The sequence below is a fragment of the Rhinichthys klamathensis genome, unplaced genomic scaffold (assembly GCF_029890125.1).
Source record: "Rhinichthys klamathensis goyatoka isolate OS25496 unplaced genomic scaffold, OSU_Roscu_1.1 h1tg000442l_1, whole genome shotgun sequence".
NCBI lineage: Eukaryota > Metazoa > Chordata > Actinopteri > Cypriniformes > Leuciscidae > Rhinichthys > Rhinichthys klamathensis.
Window position 1 is genome coordinate 544,214 of NW_026606938.1, and position 26,693 is coordinate 570,906.

Genomic DNA, 26,693 nt, shown 5'->3' on the forward strand with positions numbered 1-26,693 from the left:
ATGAAAATTTTCTCATTACTTACCCTCAAGTTGTTCCAAACCTGTATGAGTTTCTTTCTTCTGTTCAACAGAAAAGAAGATATTTTGAAGAATGTTTGTAACCAAACAGTTGACGGTAGCCATTGACTTGCATAATAAGAAAAATATTACTATGGAATTCAATGGCTACATTAACTGTCTGGTTTAACACTTGAGGGTGAGTAAAAGATGATAAAGTGTTAATTTTTAAAGCGGTGGTATAATGCCCTTTTCACAAGATGTAAAATAAGTCTTTGATGTCCCCAGAGTGTGTATGTGAAGTTTTAGCTCAAAATACCCCATAGATATTTTTATAGCATGTTAAAACTTTCATGTAAAAACGCACCGTTTTTGTGCAATGCAATGAGCTACTTCTCCAGGCACAGAGGACGGAGCTTCAACAGCTTGCACTCACACAGACATGCACTGACAATTTCAAAAACTTTTAGCCTTTTATGTTCAAACCGGAGTCAGACAAAGATGGAAAGACTCATTCTGTCATTAATTGGCATATTATGTCTTGATAATCTATCAATCGTGTTCCGGGGGGCGGGGTTTATGTAATTTTTTGGGTTAGTGATGTCACTAACCCTGGAGGAATGTTGTGTAGTCCCTACCAGCGGTTTGTTGTAGTCCTTAAAAAGCAATTTCTTTTTATAAAATATCTCCCTTTTCTTTGAACTTTGAGCGTTATAACTTTGCAGATGGTTTATGCTCAAACAGCAACATTACACACTAACTAAAGTTGAGTGAAATCTAAAGTGAAATCATAATCAACCACCCCTCTCTAACCATTGAAGATTCTTACAAAAAATATATAGTTATTTAAAGAATTCAACCTTTAAAAGAGCTATTTCTTTGAAAATGTCCATATACGAATGTACATAATACAAATGTAAAACCCCACAAGGAGTTCAAAGGTCACGCGTCGTCTTGTCGTGACGTCACACCGAAGCGCTGTGATGTAGTTTCAGAGGTGGCAGCTGGTTGTTGATATCGGTTAGCCCAATAAAACTATATAAAAGTATAGAGCAAGGTCCCAGTCCTTTCTAAACAAGGTGATTGTGTATTACTGAAGCAGTATACGCTTTAAGTGTAACTACCTTGTTTGAGGAAAGGTAAGTCCTGACAGAAAAAGTGAACTTTGATCATAATATCAGGACAAACTTTTGTGGCTAGGCTAATAGCTAACGTGCTAGCCACATACACAAATAAACACTCACCCCGACACGAAACAGCATCATTCACATCTTACAAAGAAAGATTATTTACACAAACCTCCAAAAGCTGACTGTAGATATGATTTCAGGACGTTTGCGGGGTTGTTTAGTTGTTTAGCAGATGTTGTGCTAGCTGGTGCTGCTAACCTGTCAACTTACAACAACTGACTTGATAGTTTAAGGACATATAAAGCAACAGATGATGGGTTATAAAGGCACTTTAATGTGCATGTATGTTCAAAAGCATTTTCTGCCACACGAACAAGCTTCCTACTGGTTTTGTTGGCATATTGAAGTGAATGCTGCTCCTGTTAGTCTGCGACCGTTTTGACTCATCTGGCACTTGTTGTAATGTTTAGGCTCATTACAACGGGGGTTTTTTTTTTTTTTTGAGTGATATGAGTATGTCTGAATAATTATCCGTTCAGTGTTGTCATGAAGCAAGAATAGTAGATGAGTAGTCATGTTTACCAAGTAAAGTCTAAAGTGAAGCATGTGAAGTAATTGCAGAAAGTCTCCCTCTGTTTATAATCCTCATAATGCTGTTGGGGATAAGGAGGATACACTCACCTAACATCTAGTTTGAAGTCAGTAAACAAACTCATGACTAATGATTTACCAAAGTGAATCACCCAGGGCATGACAAAATCCACAGACACATACCGTGGATATTAGTTTGAAAATGTATACAAACCTGTAGCCTAGTTATTGACCATTGCAGAAAATACAATTAGGTACAAGTAAAGGGAACAATTAGGTCATGCTTTGATTACAACATGCTCATTTTTAATTGGTCAGGAGAGGTTTGTATGGTGATGTTATATATATTTGCTGTTTGAATTTTGAAATATTTTCTACCATTTACTCTGCAATGTGAGCTGAGTTTTTTGTGCATTCGTTTTCAGTAGAACATTTTTAATTGTCTCAAGTTACTCTGTCTGTTTATACTGTGTGTGCATATTTGCATATTGTTTATTTTATACACTATCACTATCTATTACCTTCTTGTTTATGATGTAGTGACAATAAAGTGATTTGATATCAAATGTCCTGATTGTCTGATTGTTTTGTTTTTTTTAGGTAAAAAGAGGCAACAAGCGACTATTATTTCATGAATATATCCCCTGGGGAGTGTTTTTTTTGGGTTTTGATGCCGTGAACCTGAGAGTGGAACTATGCCCGCAGCCACTGTGGATCATAGCCAAAGAATATGTGAGGTTTGGGCCAGCAACCTGGATGAGGAGATGAAGAGGATCCGACAGGTGACTCTAAAATTCAGCTATGTCGCAATGGTGAGTTTGAAGCATTAAAGTTTTATTTAAATCAATCCAGTTTCGTTTTTCAAATGTGATCTAGGACTGACCGTCTGCCCTTTCAATTTGCAAGTTATGAAATCAGATCCATATGTTGAGACAGTGCAGTTAATATCTTGTATGTCTACATCAGTTGCCATAGTAATGACTTGAGTGTCAGCCGTGCGACACTCAAGAGTGCCAGAGACGTGCGAGAGTCAATGTCATTGTGAAAAGAGAGGATGTAGTGTAAAAAGTGGTAACCTGCAATTGTTACCTTAGAGAGCTGTTTTTTGGAAGCTTGTTTTGCCACGGAATAAAAAAATGTAAAAGTTAATTGCTACTTTTTATCGCACAGTTCTGACATTTTTTAGCAGAATTGTGAGATATCAACTCAAAATTGCGAGAAATACAGTCAGAATTGTGAGAATTCTGACCTTTTCTCGCAATTGCGTGTTTATATCTAGCGATTTTGACTTCATAACACGGAATTGTGAGTTTATATTACTCAAAATTGTGAGTTTATATCGGGCAATTCTGAGAAAAAAAGTCCAAATTGTTTATATCACTCAATTCTGAGAAAAAAGGAAAAATTGTGAGTTTATATCATGTAATTCTGAGAAAAGGCACAATTGTACATTTATATCACGCAATATAACGAAAAAAGGTCAGAATTGCGAGATATAAACTCGCAATTGTGAGCAAAAAGTCAGAATTGTGAGAAAAAAGCCACAATTACCTTTTTTATTGTTTATTCAGTGGCGGAAACAAGCTTTCATAGTTTTTTACTTGATTAAACCAATACAATTTATTTAGTTTGTTTAGGTTGATTCAGCAATATTAAATAACATTTTTGACTTGAACAAAACCAGTTAATTTATTTTAGATATTATCATTTTTAGGTTACCATTTCTTTTTAATATGGCACAAACTGGACATTTTAACTCATGAGGTGCATCAGACAACAAAAAAAGTAAAAAGTGCCAAAACCAATTGTTTGTTTGCTCGTTCATTAATTAATTATTCAATACACAATGAACGATTTGAGCAACATGATTGAACTCAGATAAAGCTGCTCTTTGGGAATGACATTAGTCACATCGCTTCATAAATGAAAAAAAAAAATTGAAATCCAATCTAACAGTTTCATATAATTTTCGGCAATTGAAAAAAAGTTTAAACAAAATAAAATATAAATATTAGATGGAAAAACCTTAGTGCTTAAAACTTAAAATACTTACGAAAATTAAAAATGTTTCTTTGGCAACTAACTGAAAAAAATTGAAGTACTAAAATTACAAAAACTAATGATAATAATGATGATTAAAAAAAAAAAAAAAAAAAAAAAAAAAAAGAATTGTCCGATATGCCCAAACGTCATATATTTTCTGGCCCTTTTTTTTGATCATGCACTATAAATATACAAGTAACCATAACACTCATAATGTGTTTTGTTGCATTTGTAGGACACAGAGTTTCCAGGTGTTGTTGCAAGACCAATCGGAGAATTTAGAAGCAATGCAGATTACCAGTATCAGCTGCTGCGGTGTAATGTTGACTTGTTGAAGATCATCCAGCTTGGCCTTACATTTATGAACGAAGAGGGCGAATACCCACCAGGAACGTCAACATGGCAGTTCAACTTCAAATTTAACCTCACGTAAGCATTGCACTTTGTAATTAAAGAGGTATTGCACTCATATTCAACAACAAAGCATCAATCCATGATCTCTCTTATGTGCATGTTGAAGACATATGACAAGATGACTTTTCTTGTCTTCAGGTGTAACCATAGCCATCAGTGTGATTCTTTATGAAAGCAGGACATACTGTCTTTTGCAGGGAAGACATGTATGCACAGGATTCCATTGAGCTGCTCACTTCGTCAGGTATCCAGTTTAAGAAGCATGAGGAGGAGGGTATTGAGACACTGTACTTTGCTGAGCTGCTTATGACCTCAGGTGTGGTGCTTTGTGAGGGGGTCAAGTGGCTCTCATTCCATAGGTAATCTTACAGTAATAATATTCACATACTGAAATCAATGCAGTGTTTCAGTGGAGATTCAAGCCACAACAAAAAATCGGAAGATTCTTGAAAGCTTGAGAAAATGTACAGTACTGTAAAAAAATGTGTGAAGTCTAAAACTGTGTCTAAAACTTCATGAACTATACGCCTCTATTTTAAAGCTAATTGTTGTCTCTCTTCCAAACAGTGGCTATGACTTTGGGTACCTGATTAAAATTTTGTCCAACTCGAAATTGCCAGAGGAAGAGGTTGACTTCTTCGAGGTTCTTCGTTTATTTTTTCCCATCATTTATGATGTGAAATACCTCATGAAGAGCTGTAAGAACTTGAAGGTATTTTAGCGTTTGGAAATGTGCATGAGGATGTTGTCATTAGAAATACAGGGCCTACAAAGTATTCATGACTGTGAACTTTTTCCTCAGTGTTTTACAGCATTGAATCATGCTGTTTTCTTTTCTTTTCCTTTTTTTCCCTTTTGTGTGTGTGTCCATTGATCAACAGATAGAAGACACAAAAACATATCTGGCAAAAAGACGGCGTGATCTGCAATAATCAGTTATTTAATTTTTACATTTTTTTTTTTTTTATAATAATTTTAGTTTGTTTTAGTTTTATTATTTAATGTATTTTTATTTCAGTTTTAATAATTGTAGTGCTTAAATTTTTTATTTCAGTGCCTAAAAAGTTTTTTAATAGTTTTAACAAACCTAAGACTGTAATTGCAGTCAAAGGTTATCTACTAAATACTGACTTGAATACTTGCATAGTTATAGTTAAACAATTGTAATGATTGAATAAAACTAAAAAGTTTTTTTTCACTTTGACATTTTTGGTTTTTGGTTTCAGTACATAAAGCCAAATAAAATTTTCTTTGGTTCAGTGTTATGGTAAAACAATAAAACTTGAAAACGTAACCTTGGTTCCCTGAGAGTAAGGGAACGAGTATTGTGTAGCTATACGCAGTGGGGAAACTCCTTTTCCTCGAATTCTGAAGCTTAAAATGTAAAAAGAACATGTTATTATAATTATTGTTATTATCCAATGGCGCGGGCGGCTCCAACGTGTGCGCCAATGAGCTATAATTACGTCATACACGTCAGAGCCCGCCACAAGGGGCGTGGCCATAGCCCATAAAAGCCCCCGAAATAGCCATTATAGCAGATTACATCGACCGAAGAGACATATTGCCACGCTACTCAGTGCGGCCGGCTACGCAATACTCGTTCCCTTACTCTCTGGGAACCGAGGTTACGTTAGTAACCGAGTACGTTCCCTTTCGAGGACGTCCACTTCGTATTGCGTAGTTATACGCAGTGGGGACGCCATGCAAAATGCCGCACCGAGTAGCTGGTTGAACTGCAGCTCTAGAACTCTGAGCTTACAGAGTCAGCCTGTATTAAAATAAGACCAGACACCGTCGGGCCTCATAATATACCTTTTTAATAATGTAATGTCCAAACATTCATCTTTTTTTTCTTTTTTTTACCCCCTAACATAAGACCAGACACAGTCGGGTCCTAATAAAGGGAATGATAACCGGCCAGAGGCGGGCTTTATAATGAATGAATGAATGAATGTGTGCTTATGACATTGACATATTATGTGGGTGAGACCGGACACCTGTCGGATCTGAATTCTCACTGAAAGGACCCTTGCCTGCAGGGAAGGAACCTCCATATTATAGAATTTCACAAACGTAGAAGGCGAGGACCAACCGGCTGCCGCACTTATCTCATGAATGGGAATCCCAGAAGACCAAGCCCAAGAAGAGGCCATGCCTCTAGTCGAATGGGCTCTAGTACCAATAGGGCAAACCTGACCCACTGAGGTGTATGCCAGAGAAATAGCATCAACTATCCATCTGGATATCCTCTGCTTTGTGACGGGAGCCCCTTGGACCGGCCACCGAAGCAGACAAAGAGCTGTTCTGGAGTGCGTTTCCCGAAAGCATCGTTATCCAACTATGATCGCAATTTCCATTGAACTCTTTTGGTAACGACGGAACTTACGACCATAGTTGGCTTTGGGAAACGCACCCCTGATTGTCTAAAAGACGCAGAGCGCTCCAGATAAATTCTCAGTGCTCTGACAGGACCGAGTAGATTAGCCTCCCCATCCTCTGAGGAAGGGGGAAGAGCCAGTAAAGTGATCACCTGTGCTCTAAACGGAGTTGAAAGCACTTTAGGCACATAGCCGTGTCTGGGTTTGAGAACGACCTTCGAGTCGCTGACACCAAACTCCAAACAAGAGGGGCTCACAGAGAGCGCCTCCAAATCTCCAACTCGCTTGGCCGATGCCAGTGCCAGCAGGAGAGCAGTCTTTAGCGAGAGAATTTTGAGATCAACCGCCTGAAGTGGTTCAAACGGTGGGCCCTTCAGGGCCCCAAGGACCGTGGAGAGGTCCCAAGACGGAACAGATGGAGGTCTGGAGGGGTTAAGCCTCCTGGCTCCTTTCAGAAACCGTACCACCAAGTAATTTTTTCCCAGTGACCGGCCAGCCACCGGAGCATGATAAGCTGCGATGGCTGCCACATACACTTTGAGCGTGGATGGGGTTCTGCCCGCGTCCAATAGCTCTTGTAGGAAGGAGAGAACCACTGGTATCTCACATGACACGGTTCAAAACGTTTGTCCAGACACCAGCTGGAAAACACTGTCCATTTAGAAGCATACAGGCGCCTGGTAGATAGGCCCTGGCTTCATTGATCGTGCTCAGGACCTTTTCAGGAAGGTCCCCGGGTACCCATTGAGGGGCCGCACATGGAGAGCCCATAAATCGGGTCGTGGATGCCATATCATCCCCTCCGCCTGCGTGAGCAGGTCTTTCCTCAAAGGAATCGACCAGGGGACTTCGTCCACCATCTGAACCAGCTCCAGAAACCACGGTATGGATTTCCAGAGGGGGGCCACCAGGAGGACTGGGCATCGCTCTTCCTGACCCGCTCGATAACCTGGGGTATCATTAAGACGGGGAAATGCATAAAGTGGGCGGATGGGCCAACGCATCCCTGCTTTTCAAGAAGAACACTGTGCAATGAGTGTTGTTGTTCGAGGCAAAGAAGTCGACTTCGGCCTCGCCAAACATTTTCCATATCAGGTGCACCGTCTGACAGCGGATCCTGTGCGTGCTGAGTAGGGAGCGCCATGTCTTCGACAGCTCCTGATGGACCTCGGGGAAGAAGGAAGAGCAGGGGAAGCGGCGTCGCCATCTTGGGAGAGAGCGAGCTGCGACTGCAGTGTCGCGACGGGCATGCCCTCACAGACCGAGCATCCGCCGGTGGAAAGTGCAGCTTGAGCATGGGCGGAACCCAGGCACGCGACGCACTTAGCATGCCCGTCCGCCTCGTGCAGAAGAGAGCCGAACGTGGCGCATGAAGAGCGAGGCATTTTGTAACAAACGCTCGCCATCCTGAAAGCAAAGCAAACAAAGGATATTGCATTGGTCGCCGGATAGCGACAGCAGAGAGACGGCTTCTGAAGCGAAGGCGAAATCCGCTGAGAGGTGCACACTCTAACTGTAGAGCTGGTTTCGACGGCGAAGCTTTTCTTCAGAGGACTCAGAGACGTGAAGTATGTCACTGAAGGAGATGAAATCTGCTATAATGGCTATTTCTGGGGCTTTTATGGTCTATGGCCACGCCCCTTATGGCGGGCTCTGACTTGTATGACGTAATGATAGCTCATTGGCGCACATGTTGGAGCCGCCCATGCCATTGGATGTGCAGTTGCCGCAGCACAGCCAATGAGTGAGCCAGACACTCACTGTGCTAGCTGTGCAGCTGCAAAATGCGTTTTACATTTTAAGCTTCAGAATTCAAGGAAAAGGAGTTTCCCCACCGCGTATAGCTACGCAATACGAAGTGGACGTTCTCGAAAGGGAACTGGTGGTGAGTGTGTATGTATAGTAGGGGTGGAACGGTACACAGAAGTCACGGTTCGGTTCATACCTCGGTTCAGACATCACGGTTCGGTACGATTTCGGTACAAGGGAGTGAAAAGCAAAACAAAAATGCAGAAGGCATTTTTATAAATGTCTTAAGCCTTGTATTTTTTTAAATAAGTTTTATTAATAAAGGCATAGAACCAGTTTATTTGTAGTGCACTGACAGTAGTTTTATATAATTAGTTTATTAATTAAATTATTAAAAAGACGAAAAGACCTTGAGATATGTTTGGTAATTGTACCTGAATGAATTTAAAATTAATTTGCTATTTCAGATCAATATATTTGTTTTCCTTCATTTTAATTAGCTAACTTTATTCTCATCTGAATTATAAATAATTGATTTCCGTATAAAATAATACTACCATAAAAACTTTTGTTAACAGGTGTAGGTTACAGTTTGACAAGAGTTTAGAGTGTGACAAAAGCACAATGTTGTGTTTTATTGCGAGTGTACACAAATATAAGTAAACAATTTGCAGTTTTAATGATGTCCTGTATGAAAAAAATGACGGAGTATGTTTTTACGTTTCCACTGTTCGATCGCCCGTGCCTCTCTCACACACACACACACACACACACACTGTTCATCGCGCGATTCGCGCCTCTCTCTCTCTCTCGCACGCGCGCGCACAGACACACACACACACACACTGTTCATCGCGCGATTCGCGCCCGCGCCTCTCTCTCGCGCGCGCGAACACACACACACCGCGCCTCTCTCTCTCGCACGCGCGCGCACACACACACACACACACACACACTGTTCGATCGCGCCTCTCTCTCTCTCGCACACACACACACACTGTTCATCGCGCCTCTCTCTCTCTCTCTCTCTCTCGCGCACACAGACACACACACACACTCCTGCATTGCAATCTTGATCGCAGCCTGTTCATTGCTGCGTTCACAGTCACACCAAAAGCGAATAGAGCGAAATTCATCGCTATTTAAGAGGTTTTTTTTATTTGTACCGTGTATTCTGCGTGCAAATTCGTGCACCGAACCGTGACGCCCGTACCGTTTCGGTTCAATATGAATACATGTACCGTTCCACCCCTATAGCCATGGCAGATTTCTTATTTCATCATTTTGGATCACACCACTGTCATCACTGCAGCATTTGCCTTGAAGTACACCAGGGGTTACTTTCATTTGTAGCAGTGTGTGTGAATAGAAGGAATCTGTGTCTGATTTCCATCATGTGGTGTGCAGGGTGGTCTGCAGGAGGTGGCAGAGCAGCTTGAATTGGAGAGAATTGGACCTCAGCATCAGGCAGGGTCTGACTCGCTCCTCACAGGAATGGCTTTCTTCAAGATGAGAGAGGTGTGCCTTCATCTACGCTTGTTAAATATCACAAAAAGTGGCACTGGATTCAGCATTTGTACTGACTGTAACATCATTGTCGTTGCAGATGTATTTTGAGGATCACATTGATGATGCCAAGTATTGTGGTCACTTGTATGGACTGGGTTCAGGCTCATCCTATGTCCAGAACGGCACCGGAAATGCCTACGAGGAGGAGGCAAACAAGCAGCAGTCATGACACAAGAATCTCTCACCATAACGAACCTCATATACAGGGCTCAAAACATGGGTTTTTAGTTGTTGTTGTTTTGTTTTCCATGAGAGATTTCATAGGAATTTGCACTTTAAAGCTCACATCCAACAGAAGAAAAAAAAAACTTCTTCCCTTTGTTGCCTTCTCTGGGTTAAATCTTTTCACACAATGTTCATCTTTTATGGTTAAGGAAGAGGAACCATTTGGTGTTTGAGTTTTTTCCCCCCACCACAGCTCAGCCTTAATATTGAGCTACTTTTTATGTTCTTCTTTTTTATCGTTAATTTATTGGATTCATTTTTTCTAGTGTACGGTTGGATTATTCATTGACTAATTTGGCGAGTACACCAGTCACCTACGTGAACTGTCGTTCCCTGATTACAGGAGTACTGTTTTCTCACACTTCGCAGTAGCTTTAGACAGATGGAGGATCTCAGACACAGGTAAATACAGGCACTTAATTGTAAAGGGAAGCCTCGCACTGATTTTACTCTTTATGTTGGGTTAGCACAGATTTTACCACACAAGTAAATTAAGAGTGAACTGCCACTATTTAAGTGAACTGAGGACACCTCATACTTCTGCATCAAAATTGTCTTTCCATTTTCATTTTTAAAAGAAATGTAAAGGTTTTGTAGTATTTTAGTATCAAAAAGTTCAAAGCCTTTTATTCATTTAATATAAGAAATAATGACTCTTAAAGGGAATCTTAACCAACTCAAGTACTCAGTATCAGTGGAATTAGTTTTACTTGTAGTGCTGGTTTTTTGAATGGTGCACATTTTGTGCTGTTTGGGGTTTTCTCCTGATTTTCCTCTTTATTCTGTTTTTGTATTGTATTGCTTTACAATTCTGTGTTGCCTAGATCTGCTGTATGTACTGAAGGATATTTGAATAAATGCTGTGTTAACTAATCTGAGCTTTTATAGACATGTGAATTGCACGAACAGCTTTTCTTTTCTTTTTTTGAATGTGTGAATTGGTGAATAATGATTTTGGTAGCTCCTAACCTCCCTCCTCCTGTTTGTCTGTCATCTTAATGTGTACAGTATCCACATTATGCAATATAGAGTGACTGTTTTTAGAGCTTTTGGGAAATAAAAGCCTGATTTTTCTAACTGAAGTCTGTTCAGACATATGCTGTATTAAGGTTTGATTGCACAATTCCTAAAGGAGTTACTAGTGTTAGATTGAAACAATACCAAAACAACACTGTAGCACTTAATAAAATATCACTTTATTTCTCTTACAGTAACTTTCATAAAGACATATCGTTCAATGGCATTATCTTACGGAGTGGAGTCTGAATGTATATGAAAACATTAAGCTAGAGCCAGCACAATTTCAGACTCTCAAAGAACAAAAGCAGCAACGACAATCAGCTTGTCTACATACACAAAGCAAGAACCAGAAGAAATCTTGTATCACAGTTTATTTTTAATGTGGTGTGTGAACCTAGTAATCACAAAGTAACAGAAATCCTATAGGACATTTCCATAAAAACTACAAAACAGACAACACACCACAGCTCTTGGCATTTCTGAGGTTTTGTTCACACCTCAAGTCAAAATCAAGTACAAGTACGTTTACATGCAATATATGGAATCAAATTCAGATAGAAATATGGGAAGTACTTTAGAAGAGCCCTTAGATAAATCAGATGCGATACAAAACCACATCTGAGTTTTGCATTAAGTGTGCAAACAGTTATGCAAAGTATTCTAAAAATAATCAATATACTGACTTATAGTGAAATGTTCACTGCAGCTGCAGTATCACAATGCATATGGACAAGAGTTATCAGAATACATTTTCCTTGCATACTTGATTCGACAGAACCATCAAGAAAACAACATTTAAAAACTGAAATAATGTGCAGCTTCAAGCGCTGTTCAAAGTGCATACAGAGTATTTTTGTCCTCCCTCTGCTTGAATAAACAGTGTTTTTGTCTGGATATGCAGTGCTATAAATGGCCTATAATGTTTTGCTACATCAGTCTTTTTACTTGTGTACGACCTTTGCAAAACTCAGGACAGCTGGGATTCAGACTTAAGGGTGATGGACAAGATCCTCACTGACACTTTGTCAAATAAAACAGATCATAGACATGATGTGAAAATGCATCTGTATAGTAATGAACAACATTTTAACAATGCAGGATCAAAATCGGTTAAAAAAAATCTGTTGTGTAGTGTAGTGGGCTTTTCAGTTTTCACATTTCAAACATGACAAACAACTATGTACCACCATCACACAGCATGCATAAATACTTCACGTTTCCCAGACTAACAAAAAATGTCACCTTCTTTAGAAATGTCTACACCACACAAGCTATATTCGAGGCATTTTCCGTACAAACTTCTATTTTTTTTAAACGTAGGTCCAGGAACCACTTTGATGTTACCTTGTTCAGCCACATCTGTGGGTATCTTTAGGCACATTAAGATATCTCAGCCATTCAGTTTCCAAGGAGGAGAAGAGACTGAGGCCCTTTATGAATGTACACTTCTGTTAGCGCTTGTGAAGGGTCACAATTCAGTAGGTAGAGAGTGGAAGGGCAGTGGAAGTCTGTGCAAGAGCAGCAGAGACGTCTTCACTGTTCCACTGACAACAGACATCATTAGGACAAAACTCCTAAAGTAGAAATATAAGAAATATAAAAATGATTTCCATTACACGAGAGTAGATGTTAAAACTTCATGCTGATTTGTACTCGGCTTTCGCCAAGATAAGCAAAACTAAGACGTAGCTTTACAGTAAACTATGCTTCTCCATCCATTTACGCTTCTTTCCATAAGGTAGTGTGACTCCCCTTCTGTCCGGCGTTAACGGCTGCAGTGTACTTGGCGCGTTAGCGCACGCGACGGCTGCAACTACAGGACCAGCACGACAACCGTCTGGATTGAACCGAGTAGGGGACATCTCTAGGGTCTTCAAGTGGGCACCTTCCGTCCTCAGTGTTTCGTCGACAAGCCCACGACACCTCAAGAGGGCTCGACAGTGACTCTGGCGTCCCAGAGTCACCCCCCTCCGTCCCCCACTCAACTCAGCCCAGCTTACTGACCTCTACATCCCTCCTGCTGCTGAGACCTAACCACAATATCACAATCTCTCCGCGACCCAACCATACGCGCCAACCCGTTGACTAAGGCTGTCGAGCCCCACTGGTGCGTTAATATGCAGTTTCAGTGGACAACGGTTCCGTATGGCATACCACCTACCGCAAAACACAATATCTACCCAACCACCCGTCATTCACGCAATATCCACAGGAACGTATACAAACAAACCAACAGACTCTTCAAGTTTTCAAGAACTCTACGAAACCGTAGCGTGGCGGCCTGTACACAGCCAGCTAGAATCTTTCCGTCTCAACCACAGCCAGTTGCTGCTCCTTTCTGCTGCTTCAGATAAGTTCTTTACTGTGCGACGCAACTCTTGGCCACTGAATCCGACGTCTCTGAGGAACCGGGTTGTAGAGTGTGCCACAAAACCTCGACAACCCACTTCCACTGGATAAACCTGGACTCTCCATCCTCGCTGTTCTGCTTCAGTGGCCAGATGAGCATACCGCAGTTTCTTCCTCTCATATGCCTCATCAACCGCATCCTCCCATGGCACTGTTAACTCTATCAGTTGAACAATGCGTGCTGATCCAGACCACAAAACAATATCTGGTCGTAGGTTAGTGGTGGCAATCTCAGGTGGAAAAATAAGCCGTTGGTCAAGATCAGCCAGCATCTTCCAGTCCCTAGCAGCTTCCAGTTGTCCTGGGCGAGAATTGGTGTTAACACCTTTTCTTGGTGATTGCTCGCCTGGGCGGAGGAATATTGTCTTCTACGTGTAATGTTTTGCTAGAACAGGTGGCAACTTATTGGTCATGTTACGCTTGCCTTCTAATGCTAAAGCCAAACATCGCAGTACTTGGTCATGGCGCCAAGTAAACCGACCTTGGCTAAGAGCCACCTTACATCCTGTCAAAATGTGCCTTAATGTGGCAGGTGATGAACACAAAGGACAAGAGGGATCCTCTCCTACCCAGAGGTTTAGGTTCTGCGGTGATGGGAGAACATCATATGTTGACCTAATAAGGAAACTGATCCTACTCTCTTCCATTGACCAAAGGTCTTGCCAGCCCATCTTACGTTGTTCCACACTCTCCCATCTCATCCACTCTCCCTGCTTGGCCTGTGAAATGGCCTTTATACACCTCATCCTCTCCTCCTGCTGTCGCACCTCGTTGACTACCAGCTTCCTCCTTTGAGCTGGGCCTGCCTTGTGCCATTTAGGAGGAGCTAAACTGAGCCCAAAACCCCCTCTTCCATGCTGTACCTGTCCCACGATATCCCTAATTTGAAGGGCAGCCTTTGCCTCTACTACAGATTTCTTTGCTGACCACTTTCTACCAGTTTTTAACACAGGGGCTGCCTCCCTTACACATTTGTCGCGTGACTCTACTAAGGTCATTTCCAGTCTGACCTTGGCACACTTGAACTCCTCGGTTAAAGCAGAGACTGGCAGCTGCAATATTCCTTTACTATAAAGTCCTACTCTGCTGAGGCAGCGTGGAACTCCCAACCATTTCCTGATGTATGAACTTACCAACGCTTCCAGCTTCTCCACTGTTGTCAAAGAAACCTCGTACACGGTCAGTGGCCACAGCAACCTCGGCAGTAGACCAAACTGAAAGCACCAGAGTTTTAGTTTACCAGGTAGAGCACAGCTGTTTATGCTCTTCAACCCTTCCACTGCTTGTCGTCTAACTTCTCCCACCCGACCTGTGTCCTTTAGATCCCCATCGTACCATCTCCCAAGACTCTTCACTGGCTTCTCAGAAACTGTTGGTATTGCCTCACCATTAATGAAGAATGTTTTATCTACTACCTTTCCTTTAACTATCGAGATGCTCCTTGATTTAGAGGGCTTAAATTTCATTCGTGCCCATTCAATATTATCTGTTAACTTCCCCAATAACCGATTAGTGCAGGCTACTGTTGTAGTCATGGTTGTCATGTCATCCATGTATGCTCTGATTGGTGGTAGTCGCATCCCAGAAGCCAAGCGCTCTCCTCCTAATACCCATCTTGATGCCCTCATGATTACTTCCATCGCCATGGTAAAAGCCAGTGGAGAAATGGTGCATCCTGCCATTATTCCAACCTCTAGGCATTGCCATGCAGTGCTGAATTTTGGAGTTGAGAAACTGAATTGCAAATCTCCAAAATAGGCTTTCACTAAATTTGTTATTGACATTGGTACTCTGAAAAAATCAAATGCTGCCCAAAGAAGCTCATGTGGCACTGAACCATATGCATTAGCCAAATCCAGGAATGTCACATGGAGCTCCTTCCTCTCCTTTTTAGCTGACTGAATTCGTTGCCAGATAACATTGATGTGTTCTAAGCATCCTGAGAACCCTGGAATACCCGCTTTTTGAACTGAGGTGTCAATGAAGCCATTCTTTAACAGGTAGGTGGACAATCTCTGGGCAATAATGCTGAAGAAAATCTTACCCTCAACGTTTAATAGTGAAATAGGACGAAACTGACTGATGCTTGTAGCATCTTTTTCTTTAGGTATAAAGACTCCACCTGCTCTGCGCCATGCTCTAGGTACAACCTGTTTTTCCCATGCCACTTTTATCAATTTCCACAGAATTCGCAGAACTCCTGAAGCACTCTTGTACACTCTGTACGGAACTCCATTAGGCCCTGGAGATGATGAAGCCCTTGCCTTTCTCACAGCCTGCTCTACCTCTTTCCACTTAGGTGCACAGACCTCCATTTGGTATTCTGGTGGGTTGATAGGTGGTATGTCTGATGGAATTGACATAGGCTCATGCCTTTTTGCATCTGTATGCGTGTCCTCCAAATATCTCTCTAGCTCAATCCTAGATGTTTTTAAAGTGCCATTCTTCTCACTGGTGAATAACTTCTTTACGAATTTGAATGGGTCTTTATAGAAATTAGCCCTCGCACGTTCCTTCTTTTTGTAGCGTTTCCGTAGGCGCTCAGCTCTGCGTAATGTTGCCAGCTTATCTTTTATGGCCCTTTGTAAGAGATTGAGTCCCTCCTTCTGACTTTGTTCTGCTCTTTTCCATTGCTTCCTCAGCTGTCTCCTTTCTCTAACTAACCCTTCAATTTTCTGCTGCCGTCTAGACATTCCAGGAGTAGTTTGTACTTTTTCCTTCCTTTTTTCCACACCAAACCTCTCACTTCCATATGCGTAAATGATGTCCCCAAATTTATCCAGCTTCTTTTCAACTGTACCAGTTAATCTTTCCAATGCAAAGCATAGATCTGTGTTTACCGTGTCCCATGCAGTTTTCTCACAAGCTCTTGGCCATCTAACTCCAGGCCTATGCCCGTTGAGGTTCTTTTCTCTCTTATGCTGGTTAGCCTGACCGGGTTCACAAGTATGAATATGTTCATCACTAACTGTGCAAGCCCTCCTTTCGTCAATGACAGGGGTGCTGATATCCTGCGAGCTGTGGTTTGCTTCCTGTCGCTGGATTTCATTCGACTGACTTGACTGACTTCGTAAGAAGTACTGATCAATGCGAGGCCCTTGTCCCTTCTCCCTCAAGCATTTCATTTTCCCTTGATGAACCTTCAAACCCCTGACCGTTGTCACCTTGCTCCAGCCACAGATAATATAATACTCATATAATATAATATAATATATCAGTATATGTGGTATGTTCAATACACTACCATTCAAAGGTTTGGGGAAAGTAAGATGGTTTAAAATAAATTAATACTTTTATTCAGGAAGGATCCATTAAATGAATTAAATGCCCAAGTAAAGACATTGATAATGTTACAAAATATTTATATTTCAAACACATGCTGTTATTTTGAACTTTCCATTCATCAAAGAATCCTGAAAAAAACATATTGTAGTTTTCACAAAAATATTAGCACATAGCACAACTGTTTTTTGTTTGTTCAAAAAAAAATGTTTCTTGAGCAGCAAATCAGCATATTAGAATGATTTCTGAAGGATAATGTGACACTGGAATAATCATATCACCAGAATATAAAAAAATATATATTAAAAATAGTTAATTTACATTGTAATAATATTTCATAATTGTACTGTTTTTACTGTATTTTTGATCAAATAAATGCAGCATTGGTGAGCATAAGAGAAAAAAAAATTACTCCAAACTTTTGAACGGTAGTGTTACAATACTATAATTTTGAAGCACTTTAAAGTTTTATTATCTGAAAATAAGTCAAATGTTATTGTAATATGTACACACAAAAGTAACAAACCTGTTTCATTAACATGTTCCTAAGTTTCCTTCTCAATAGTCAAGGCTGGGTTGCTTGTACCTGTCAGGAAAACACAGCATGAAAAGTGTACAACGTTGTTTCCCCACACTGTAATATTACCTCACACATTCACAGCTCCAGGTTTACCTCATATCTATTAGTCATATCTATGGTCAAGACAAACAGAACACTCAATGTAATGGTTTTGTAATGATCTCAGATGTGACATAACTGTCCTGTCACCTCGCTTGTCTCGGTCTTCACTTCCCTCTGACTGTCCGTTATTCAGCAGCCGGCTCTGAGACTCTCTCAGAGGTTTAGGTGGAAACTGATGAGACTCACCAGCACTGGAAGAATGAAAAGGGCATGAATGGAAAGCTCTGCATATCAGCAATACACTATCCCACAATGCAATGCGCATTTCAAGTGTGACAGTGGAACCAGAAGTAATATCTACTGCAAATTTCTGTCTTGACTCATTGTTTGATTGGACTGTCAAAGGTGGGACATTTTTTCTTATATTTATATATATATATATATTTATATTTTTATACAATATGTTCCTAAATGAATAATTCATCTGAGGCATGAACCTTTTGATAGAAGGGTTGCGTCCTGGGGGCAAGGAGGGTTGTTCGGGGTCTGGGTTCGCTAGACATGTGGGGAATGAACAGCCGTCACCCAGACTGCAGAAACACAACGTGATACAGAGCGAATGAGATAGGCCAACACTGACACTGATATTTTCAGTGCTACTGAATATGACTGATACCTTGAAAAAACAGGCAGCAGCCAGTATTTCTTTTTTTCTCCAAACACTTGGCGAAAGTTATTGTTTGTTCCTAAACTGAAGCCGTTCTTGTCTGGGCCATGCTGGAACGCAGGAGCTCTGAAAGCCTCTGACAGGAGAAACATTTAAACCGCATAAACACATAAAGACACTTCATATGCAATCCTAACATGATTTCCAATTTTCTCTTAAAGGAGTAGTTCACTTTTAAAAAAACTTTTGCTTATAATTTACTCACCCCCATGTCATCCAAGATGTCCATGTCTTTCTTTCTTCAGTCGAAAAGAAATTAAGGTTTTTGATGAAAACATTCCAGGATTTTTCTCCATATAATGCACTTTACTGGGTACCAAACGGTCCAAGGTCCAAAAGACAGTTTCAGTGCAAACTGCAAACTGTTCAAAGGGCTTTAAAGGAGTCATAATGTGCAATTTTCACTTTTCCATGAGAATCAATGTATGTTATGATTGACTAACGATTATACATTGGCCGGGATGCTGATATTCAAAAGTGAAGCGTTTGTTTACCCCAGGGTTCTTAAACTAGCCAACGTGCACGCGCACTCAAATACGAGATTTCAATTTCTCCCCCGACTTGACGTCAAGACGGGGCCGGATATACCATATATGGACACCGCAGAGGAGGCCCGCCCTGCCCCTCTCCCCATCATATTCAGTCAAGAAAGATGCAGAAACGTAGTGCACACGTGAGTTGGTCTGTGGTTAACTGTCATAATCCACATTCTAATGTTTTTTCTTTACCCAAAACTGACCAAACTACAAGGGACAAGTGGATGAAATTTATTTTTAATGACGCTGTTCCAACAACCATCTCAACTTGCTCAACGTTAGGTGTCTGCGCTAAACATTTCACAAAAGAATCTTTTACAAATTTGGGGCAATATCAGGCGAAGTTGGCATCGAAGCTACGTTTGGAAAAAGGTGCCATTCCAACAATCAGGGACTTGCCTGAATTTGAAACGGTAAGACTGTGTTTTTATTACTATATTTTGTGTAACAAACAGCAGCTAACTACTAATGCGGTTAATGTATCTGATAAGGATAGATAAATTTAAAAAACAGTCAAGAATTAATAAACATAAAGAAAAACGAATCGGTTACCTAACGTAACCTCGGTTCTCTCTAGAAGAGGGAACGAGTATTGCGTAAGCTAGCTTACGCTGCGGGAAAGATTCATCTTTGCTGAGATATTGAAGCCAAAAATTATTTCATAATTTGTATCCATACACAACGCAGTTCCTCTGCGGCAGACCTAGAGCAGGCTAGCTAGCAGCTCATTGGTTCGCTCAGAGAGAACTGCTTAAGCCTATGGGAGAGCGGGGCTGAACCCGCTTCCAATGAGAGGCGCCCGCGCGCTCATTGCGTCATGGCCCGCCAGAATGGGCGTGGCCATGGTGTATATAACAGTCTCTCCCAGGCTTATATGTTGATTTATTTCAGCGTGAAGCGAAACGCTAGTAGCGCAAGCACGGCCGGGAACGCAATACTCGTTCCCTCTTCTAGAGAGAACCGAGGTTACGTTAGGTAACCGATTCGTTCTCTTACGAGAGGTTCTCTCGTATTGCGTAAGCTAGCTTACGCTGCGGGAACACCTGGTCAACGCCGTGCGCGCTATGAATCCACTCATGAATCCCAGGGTGATACCGGGGGATTTTTAACGTGGAGTGAATGTATTATGAGGCCGGCAGAGCGGGCACATGAAGTGTATACATAAGCATGTATGAGGCCGGCAGAGCGGGCACATGAAGTGTATAAGCATTTAAGGAGAGCACAAGGGGCGAACCGGTTGTGTGAGGGACTCCCAGTAATGCAGCTTCTTAGGGAGCTGGTCGTTAGACAGCTAGTAATTTTGCCTGCAAGGCGGGAACTTCCAAGTTGTAAAATCTGACAAAAGTGGACGGGGAGGCCCATCCCGCGGCCACACAAATGTCATGAATGGAAATTCCACAGGACCATGCCCACGATGAGGCCATGCCTCTAGTGGAGTGCGCCCTGATGCCCAGAGGGCAGGGCAGGCATTTAGATGCGTAAGCAGAGGCGATAGCGTCTACTATCCATCTAGACAGTGTCTGTTTAGAGGCGGCCAGACCTTTGGTGCGCCCCCCAAACGACACGAAAAGCTGCTCAGCGCGTCTGAACGCGGCAGCGCGCGTAGTGTACAATCTCAGAGCCCGCACCGGGCAGAGGAGATTGGCGTCGCGCTCACTATCGGATGAAGGCAGAGCCGATAGGGAAATAATCTGAGCCCTGAACGGGGTACCAATCGCCTTCGGGACATAGCCATGTCTAGTTTTAAGAATGACAACAGAATCATTCGGACCAAACTCGAGACACGCGGCGCTGGATGAGAGCGCGTGAAGATCCCCCACGCGTTTTACTGAGGACAGAGCCGTCAGAAAAACGGTTTTGAGCGAGAGGTATTTTAGGTCCACAGACTCGAGCGGTTCGAACGGGGGTGCTTTCATAGCTTCGAGAACTATAGAAAGATCCCAGATAGGAACCGAAGGGGGGCGCGGAGGGTTCATCCTCTTAGCTCCCCTGAGGAAGCGGATGACTAACTCGTCTTTGCCCAGGGACTGAGCGCGTCGGGGTTCAGAGAACGCCGCGACGGCTGCCACGTAAACCTTGAGAGTGGAGGGGGACCTGCCCTTGTCCAGCATCTCTTGAAGGAAAACAAGCAAAGACGGCACCTCGCATGACCGTGGGTCCAGATGTTTGTCGGTGCACCATTTTGAGAACACAGACCATTTAGACGCATAGAGCCTTCTCGTGGAAGGTGCTCTAGCCTGTATGATAGTGTTTCTTACTCCTTCTGGCAAATCAACGAATAGTCGTTGATCACCCATGCATGTAGCGCCCAGCGCCGTGGATGGGGGTGCCAGATCGTGCCGCGAGCCTAAGAGAGGAGATCTGCTCTGACTGGGATGGGCCACGGGGCTGTCTGCGACAGCTGAGTGAGCTCCGGAACCCAATTCTGACTCTCCCAACGCGGGGCTATGAGGAGCACCGAGTGGCGTGTGTCCCTGATCCTCTGAATTACCTGTGGTAGCAGAGCGATCGGAGGGAATGCATAGAGCGGGCGGCGAGGCCATTCCTGGGCTAGCGCGTCCTCGCTCCTTGAGAAAAATATTGGGCAGTGAGCGTTCTCTTCTGACGCGAAGAGGTCCACCTCTGCTCTGCCGAATAGCCGCCACAGTATTTGGACCGTTTGTGTGTTCAGGGACCATTCTCCTGAGGAGATGAGGTTCCTGGACAGAATGTCTGGGCCGTCGTTCAGATGGCCCGGCACATGCGTCGCTCTGAGCGAGAGCAGGCGGCTCTGAGACCAAACTAAAATGCGGTGTGTCAGTAGGAAGAGATTCCTGGACCTGACACCGCCCTGACGGTTGAGATAGGAGACCACAGCCATGTTGTCCGAACGGATCAGGACGTGGTGTCCCCGAATGAGCGGGAGGAAGCGCGAAAGCGCGTTCTCGACCGCAAGCATTTCCAGACAGTTTATGTGTAAGGGGCTTTCCTGTGTCGACCAATGGCCGAAGGCTGGTGAGCCCTCGCAGACTGCACCCCAACCCGTGTTGGATGCATCTGTCGAGATGACTTTTCGGCGAGAAAAGGTCCCCATCGTGACGCCCTGTCGAAACCATTCTGCTACTGTCCATGGCTGCAGCGCCGTGAGACATGTCTGCGTAACTCTGATCAGCTAGCGGCCCGTGTTCCACGCGCGGTGGGGTACATGGCTGTTTAACCAAAGCTGAAGCGGACGCATGTGCAGAAGGCCCAGCTGAAGCACAGCGGAGGCTGAGGCCATGTAACCCAGCATCCTCTGAAAAGTTTTCAGAGGTGAGCGGGTGCCCATCTGAAACGAGGCGGCCAGTCGCTGTACACTGCGCGCGCGCTGTGTAGACAGGCGAGCCGTCATCGTGACCGAGTTCAAATCTATTCCTAGAAAGGAAATCGATTGACTGGGTTGAAGGGAGCTCTTTGTCCAGTTGACAGAGAGGCCCAGCGTTTTCAGATGGTCGAGGAGAACTGCGCGGTGCGACAGAAGCTCCGTCTGTGATTGGGCCAAAATCAGCCAGTCGTCCAGATAATTCAATATGCGCAGCCCCTGGCTCCGCAGGGGGGCGAGCGCCGTATCCATGCACTTCGTAAATGTGCGGGGCGCCAGAGATAAGCCGAACGGGAGAACGGCGTATTGATAAACATGACCCTCGAAGGCGAAACGTAAGAATGGCCTGTGACGGGGATTTATCTGGATCTGAAAATAGGCGTCTTTCAGGTCTAGAGAGATGAACCAGTCCCCCTGGCGCACCTGCGCGAGGAGTTTCCTGGTAGTGAGCATCTTGAACGGTCTCTTCATGAGCACTTTGTTCAAAGACCTGAGATCTAAAATCGGTCTGAGGCCGCCGTCTTTCTTGGGAACCAGAAAATAACGGCCGTAAAAACCCGACTCGGTCATAGATGGTGGGACTCTCTCTATGGCGCCCTTTTGCAACAGCGTCGCAATTTCTGAGCGGAGCGTGCCGGCGGCCAGCGGGCTGACAGTAGATTCGAGCCGCGCGCGCATGAGGCGGGCGGCGGCGAAACTGTAGCAGATAGCCGTCCTTTATAATGCTTAGCACCCACGGGGAAATGCCTGGAATGGCTTCCCACGCTTTGGAGCATGCGGCTAGTGGCCGAATGGCTATATCGCCCTGATTGCTGCACATAGCGGGCTGGACACAGTGTGTGGGCGCGCTTTGAATGTGTGTGGCAACGGGATTTGCACTCAGAGAGGAGTCTATGGGCCGTGAAACAGAGCGAGCAGAGAGGGGACACGCGCACGAGCTCGTGGGCGTGTTTATGTTCTCTGATATTAGAGCGGGCTGTGCCCGTTTCATGTGATGGGGCTCTGATAGAGACACGGGGTATGTTATGCTTGTGTGTATGGGTGAGCACATGATTGTGGGCACATTTTCTACACAACTGGCAAATTTTCTCTTTTTGAGATTTCTCTGGGTAGCCGTAAAAACGGCCTTTTTGTCGCTCGCAAGCGGGCTGGGACACCGGCTTGTTTGTGGCGGTCAACACTACAGCAGTCGGCGAAATAACGGGGAGTGACAGAGGGCGAAGCTTTGACGGCGGTCCGGCCGCAGCGGGAGAGCACCGTCGTTTTCTTGACTTTGCTAGGCAGACTTCTGATGATCAGGCTTCAGCGTGATCTTAGGTCGCGGGCCTCGTGGGGGCGGCGGTCTGCGGCGGCTGTCAGAGCGAGAGCGAGGGCGGCCGCCCTGTCTGCGCTGGGCTGTTTGAGTCTGCGGAGGGGGGCGCTGTGGTGGAGCTCTGGCAGGAGGCTCGCGAGAGCGGCCCGCGGAAGAGCTAGCGCGGCGGGGCAGAAACAAATTCATCGCCTGAGTAGCTTTCTGGACCTCAGAAAAGCGATCGACGATTCCCGTGACAGCAGATCCAAAAAGGCCCGTCGGGGAGAGGGGCGCGTTAAGAAACGCGGCGCGCTCAGAATCTCCCATGTCGGCGAGCGTGAGCCATAAGTGTCTCTCGGCAACACAAAGGCTGGCCATGCATCTCCCCAGAGCTTGTGCGGCGGCTTTAGTGGCGCGAAGGGCGAGGTCCGTAGCACTTCTCAGATCCGTGACAGCGGGGGAGGGGTTTCTACCGCCTTCGGCCCACTCACAGAGAATATCGCTCTGTAATACTTGGAGGACAGACATCGAATGTAGCGCTGCGGCGGCCTGACCGGCGGCGGCGTAGGCGCGAGCATGAAAGCTCGAGGTCGCTCTGCAAGCTTTCGAAGGAAGCGTGGGGGAAAAGCGCCATCTAGCAGAGGGCGGGCAGAGGTGTGCGGCGACCAAGTCCTCGACGGGCGGCATGGCTGAGTAGCCTTTCTCGGCGGCTCCGTCCACCGAGCGCAGCGAGGCGGATATATCAGAGCGGTTTCTAGCCGAGAGCGGGGCATTCCAGGACTTCGTCAGCTCTGCGTGAAGTTCAGGCAGGAATGGAGCGGCCCGGTTGCACGCGGGGGTCGAGCGCCGATGAAAAAGCTGCCGTCCATCCGGTTCGGGGCCTGCTCGGGTGGAGGAGACCACTCGAGACCGAGGCGTTTGACGGCCTGTGAGAGGAGGCGCATTAGTTCCTCCTCTATCCCGGCGCGGATCCCCGCCGATTCTCTCGTGGATCCGAGAGATGACCATTCTTCACTGTCAGAAGCGAGCAGTGAACAGGAGTCCTTCTCCTCCGCGGCGTCATCGGAAGCGACAGAGCGGCCACTCGGCGGCAACTGTATGTCCGGCAGGGGCGGGGAGGGAGAGCGGGAAGCGGGAGGCGGCGGCGGCGGCCCGCATTGTTCCGCTGGGGGCTCCGGCGGCCTCTGGGAGCGGCGTTTTTTCTTACGCGGCGAAGAGGAAGGCGGCGCGGGAGCGGATTTTGCTGCCAGAAGTCGTGCCCGCAGGGACGACAACGGCAGGCTCTCACAGAAGTCGCATCCTCCATCCGCGAGGGCGAGTTCTGCGTGCTCGAGTCCCAGGCAGAGAGCGCAGATGACATGGCGGTCTCCGTCCTCGAGACGAGCGCGGCAAGAGCCGCAGGAAAAACGAGACATCTTTAAAAAGACGCTCGGCTCTTTTAGATATAATAGAGAAGGATACAGTCGTCGGATGGCGCTAGCTTGCAGGGCGGCTGAAGGTGGCGAAGACGGCCGGCTTCTTCAGGGTCCGGGAGCTCGCTAGAGTGATGCCTTCTCGACGGCGACGGCTTTTCTCAGGACAGCAGAAGCTTGCAGCTTGCTGAAGATGAAATGAATCAACATATAAGCCTGGGAGAGACTGTTATATACACCATGGCCACGCCCATTCTGGCGGGCCATGACGCAATGAGCGCGCGGGCGCCTCTCATTGGAAGCGGGTTCAGCCCCGCTCTCCCATAGGCTTAAGCAGTTCTCTCTGAGCGAACCAATGAGCTGCTAGCTAGCCTGCTCTAGGTCTGCCGCAGAGGAACTGCGTTGTGTATGGATACAAATTATGAAATAATTTTTGGCTTCAATATCTCAGCAAAGATGAATCTTTCCCGCAGCGTAAACTAGCTTACGCAATACGAGAGAACCTCTCGTAAGAGAACATAACGTTACATGTCTGCAGATGAAAATTATTAAATATCTAAAAAACCACAACGTCAAAAAAGGCAAAAACAACACATTATAGCAAACGTTAATCTCTATAACCACTGTAAGCTGAAAATAAAGTAGACTACATCTCCGTTAATGTAATCTACATTAAATTAAAGCTAAACTTATGTGGGAGAAAATAGCAAAAAACGTTTTAGCTCGTTACTGATGTTAATGTAGTATGTCTCAGTCAAAAAAATAGTCTTTACCATTCAGAGACATGTTGATGTAGACGTCCTTCAATTGACTGTTGTTCCTCTTCCGTTTCCAGCTCTGGTTCAGAGTCTGGCTCAAACATATACAGTTGAATCCCGTAGGTCGCGGCCGGGTCGGGTTCATTAACAACTTGCGCCATGATTTCTTTTTTGAATGATATGCTGAAGTTACCTGCGGTGTCAAGCCCCCTCCTTCCTGCCACCAATCAACGCGCCCCTCATTTGCATTATTAAAATGACCGTCCACGACAGCCAAAATCTCGCATCAGATCTCGCGAGACAATAATGCATTCAGAAATAAGGGTCAAACGAGCTCTGTGTTTATTTTTTTCCAATTTTTCTTTTTTAGAAGGGCATGAAATGACTATAATAGAGCGTGGGTATCAAAGTTAATACTACATTATGACTCCGTCTCCTTTAAACGATTCCAGACGATGAATAAGGGTCTTATCAAGCGAAACGATCGGTCATTTAAAAAATAAATAAGAAAGTTTAAGTTTTATAAGCTCACATGCTCGCCTCGCTCTGTTCTGTGTAACTCTCCTGTTCGAACTCGTTCATCAAAATGAACAAATCTTTTTACGAGTCATTTGATTCATTTAACGACCGAAATGAACGAATTGACTCGGAAAAAGATTTGTTCATTTTGATGAACGAGTTCGAACAGGAGAGTTACACAGAACAGAGCAAGGCGAGCATGTGAGCTTATTAAACTTAAACTTTTTTTTTTTTTTTTTAAATGAGCGATCGTTTCGCTTGATAAGACCCTTATTCATCGTCTGGTGTCATTTAAAACCATTTGAACAGTTTGCAGTTTGCACTGAAACTGTCATTTGGACCTTGGACCGTTTGGTAGCCAGTAAAGTGCATTATATGGAGAAAAATCCTGGAATGTTTTCATCAAAAACCTTAATTTCTTTTCGACTGAAGAAAGAAAGACATGGACATCTTGGATGACATGGGGGTGAGTAAATTATCAGCAAAAGTTTTTTTTAAAGTGAACTAATCCTTTAACTTTTAACCCTCTAAAGCCTAACATATGAAATACTAATCAGTATTTCAGTATAATCAATGGAGACTAGTCAGTTCCATATTTTTTTATGGAAAACTTATTTGAGCCTTTAGACAAAAATATTTGTTAACCCTTTGTGTGTGTTTTTTTGTGTAGAGTATCAT

At 44.2% G+C, this 26,693-nt stretch overlaps 2 protein-coding genes across 3 annotated transcripts in view; one reads left to right on the top strand and one right to left on the bottom strand.

Moving 5' to 3' along the window:
* The first annotated feature begins 973 nt into the window (after positions 1 to 973).
* Positions 974 to 10,972, top strand: cnot7 (CCR4-NOT transcription complex, subunit 7). 2 transcript variants are annotated; one of them, XM_056236259.1, is made up of 7 exons: positions 974 to 1,136; positions 2,319 to 2,530; positions 3,997 to 4,190; positions 4,373 to 4,534; positions 4,743 to 4,887; positions 9,713 to 9,823; positions 9,912 to 10,972. In XM_056236259.1, the coding sequence occupies exons 2-7, from the start codon at positions 2,414 to 2,416 to the stop codon at positions 10,041 to 10,043; spliced, it is 861 nt and encodes a 286-aa protein (XP_056092234.1). In that variant the 5' UTR covers positions 974 to 1,136; positions 2,319 to 2,413; the 3' UTR covers positions 10,044 to 10,972. The 2 variants fall into 2 exon arrangements, with proteins under 2 accessions (XP_056092234.1, XP_056092235.1); XM_056236260.1 differs by lacking the exons at positions 974 to 1,136; positions 2,319 to 2,530 and having other exon boundaries at positions 4,054 to 4,190; positions 4,314 to 4,534.
* A 1,596-nt stretch (positions 10,973 to 12,568) lies between these two features.
* The window catches only part of zdhhc2 (zinc finger DHHC-type palmitoyltransferase 2), a 28,172-nt gene continuing 14,047 nt past the window's right edge, over positions 12,569 to 26,693 (bottom strand). The window contains exons 9-13 of the mRNA XM_056236266.1: positions 18,109 to 18,235; positions 17,930 to 18,022; positions 17,580 to 17,683; positions 17,337 to 17,396; positions 12,569 to 12,693 (exon numbers count right to left, since the gene is read on the bottom strand). Of these exons, the coding sequence (XP_056092241.1) occupies positions 17,356 to 17,396; positions 17,580 to 17,683; positions 17,930 to 18,022; positions 18,109 to 18,235 (365 nt within the window). The 3' untranslated portion in view covers positions 12,569 to 12,693; positions 17,337 to 17,355. The remainder of the gene's footprint in view (positions 12,694 to 17,336; positions 17,397 to 17,579; positions 17,684 to 17,929; positions 18,023 to 18,108; positions 18,236 to 26,693) is intronic.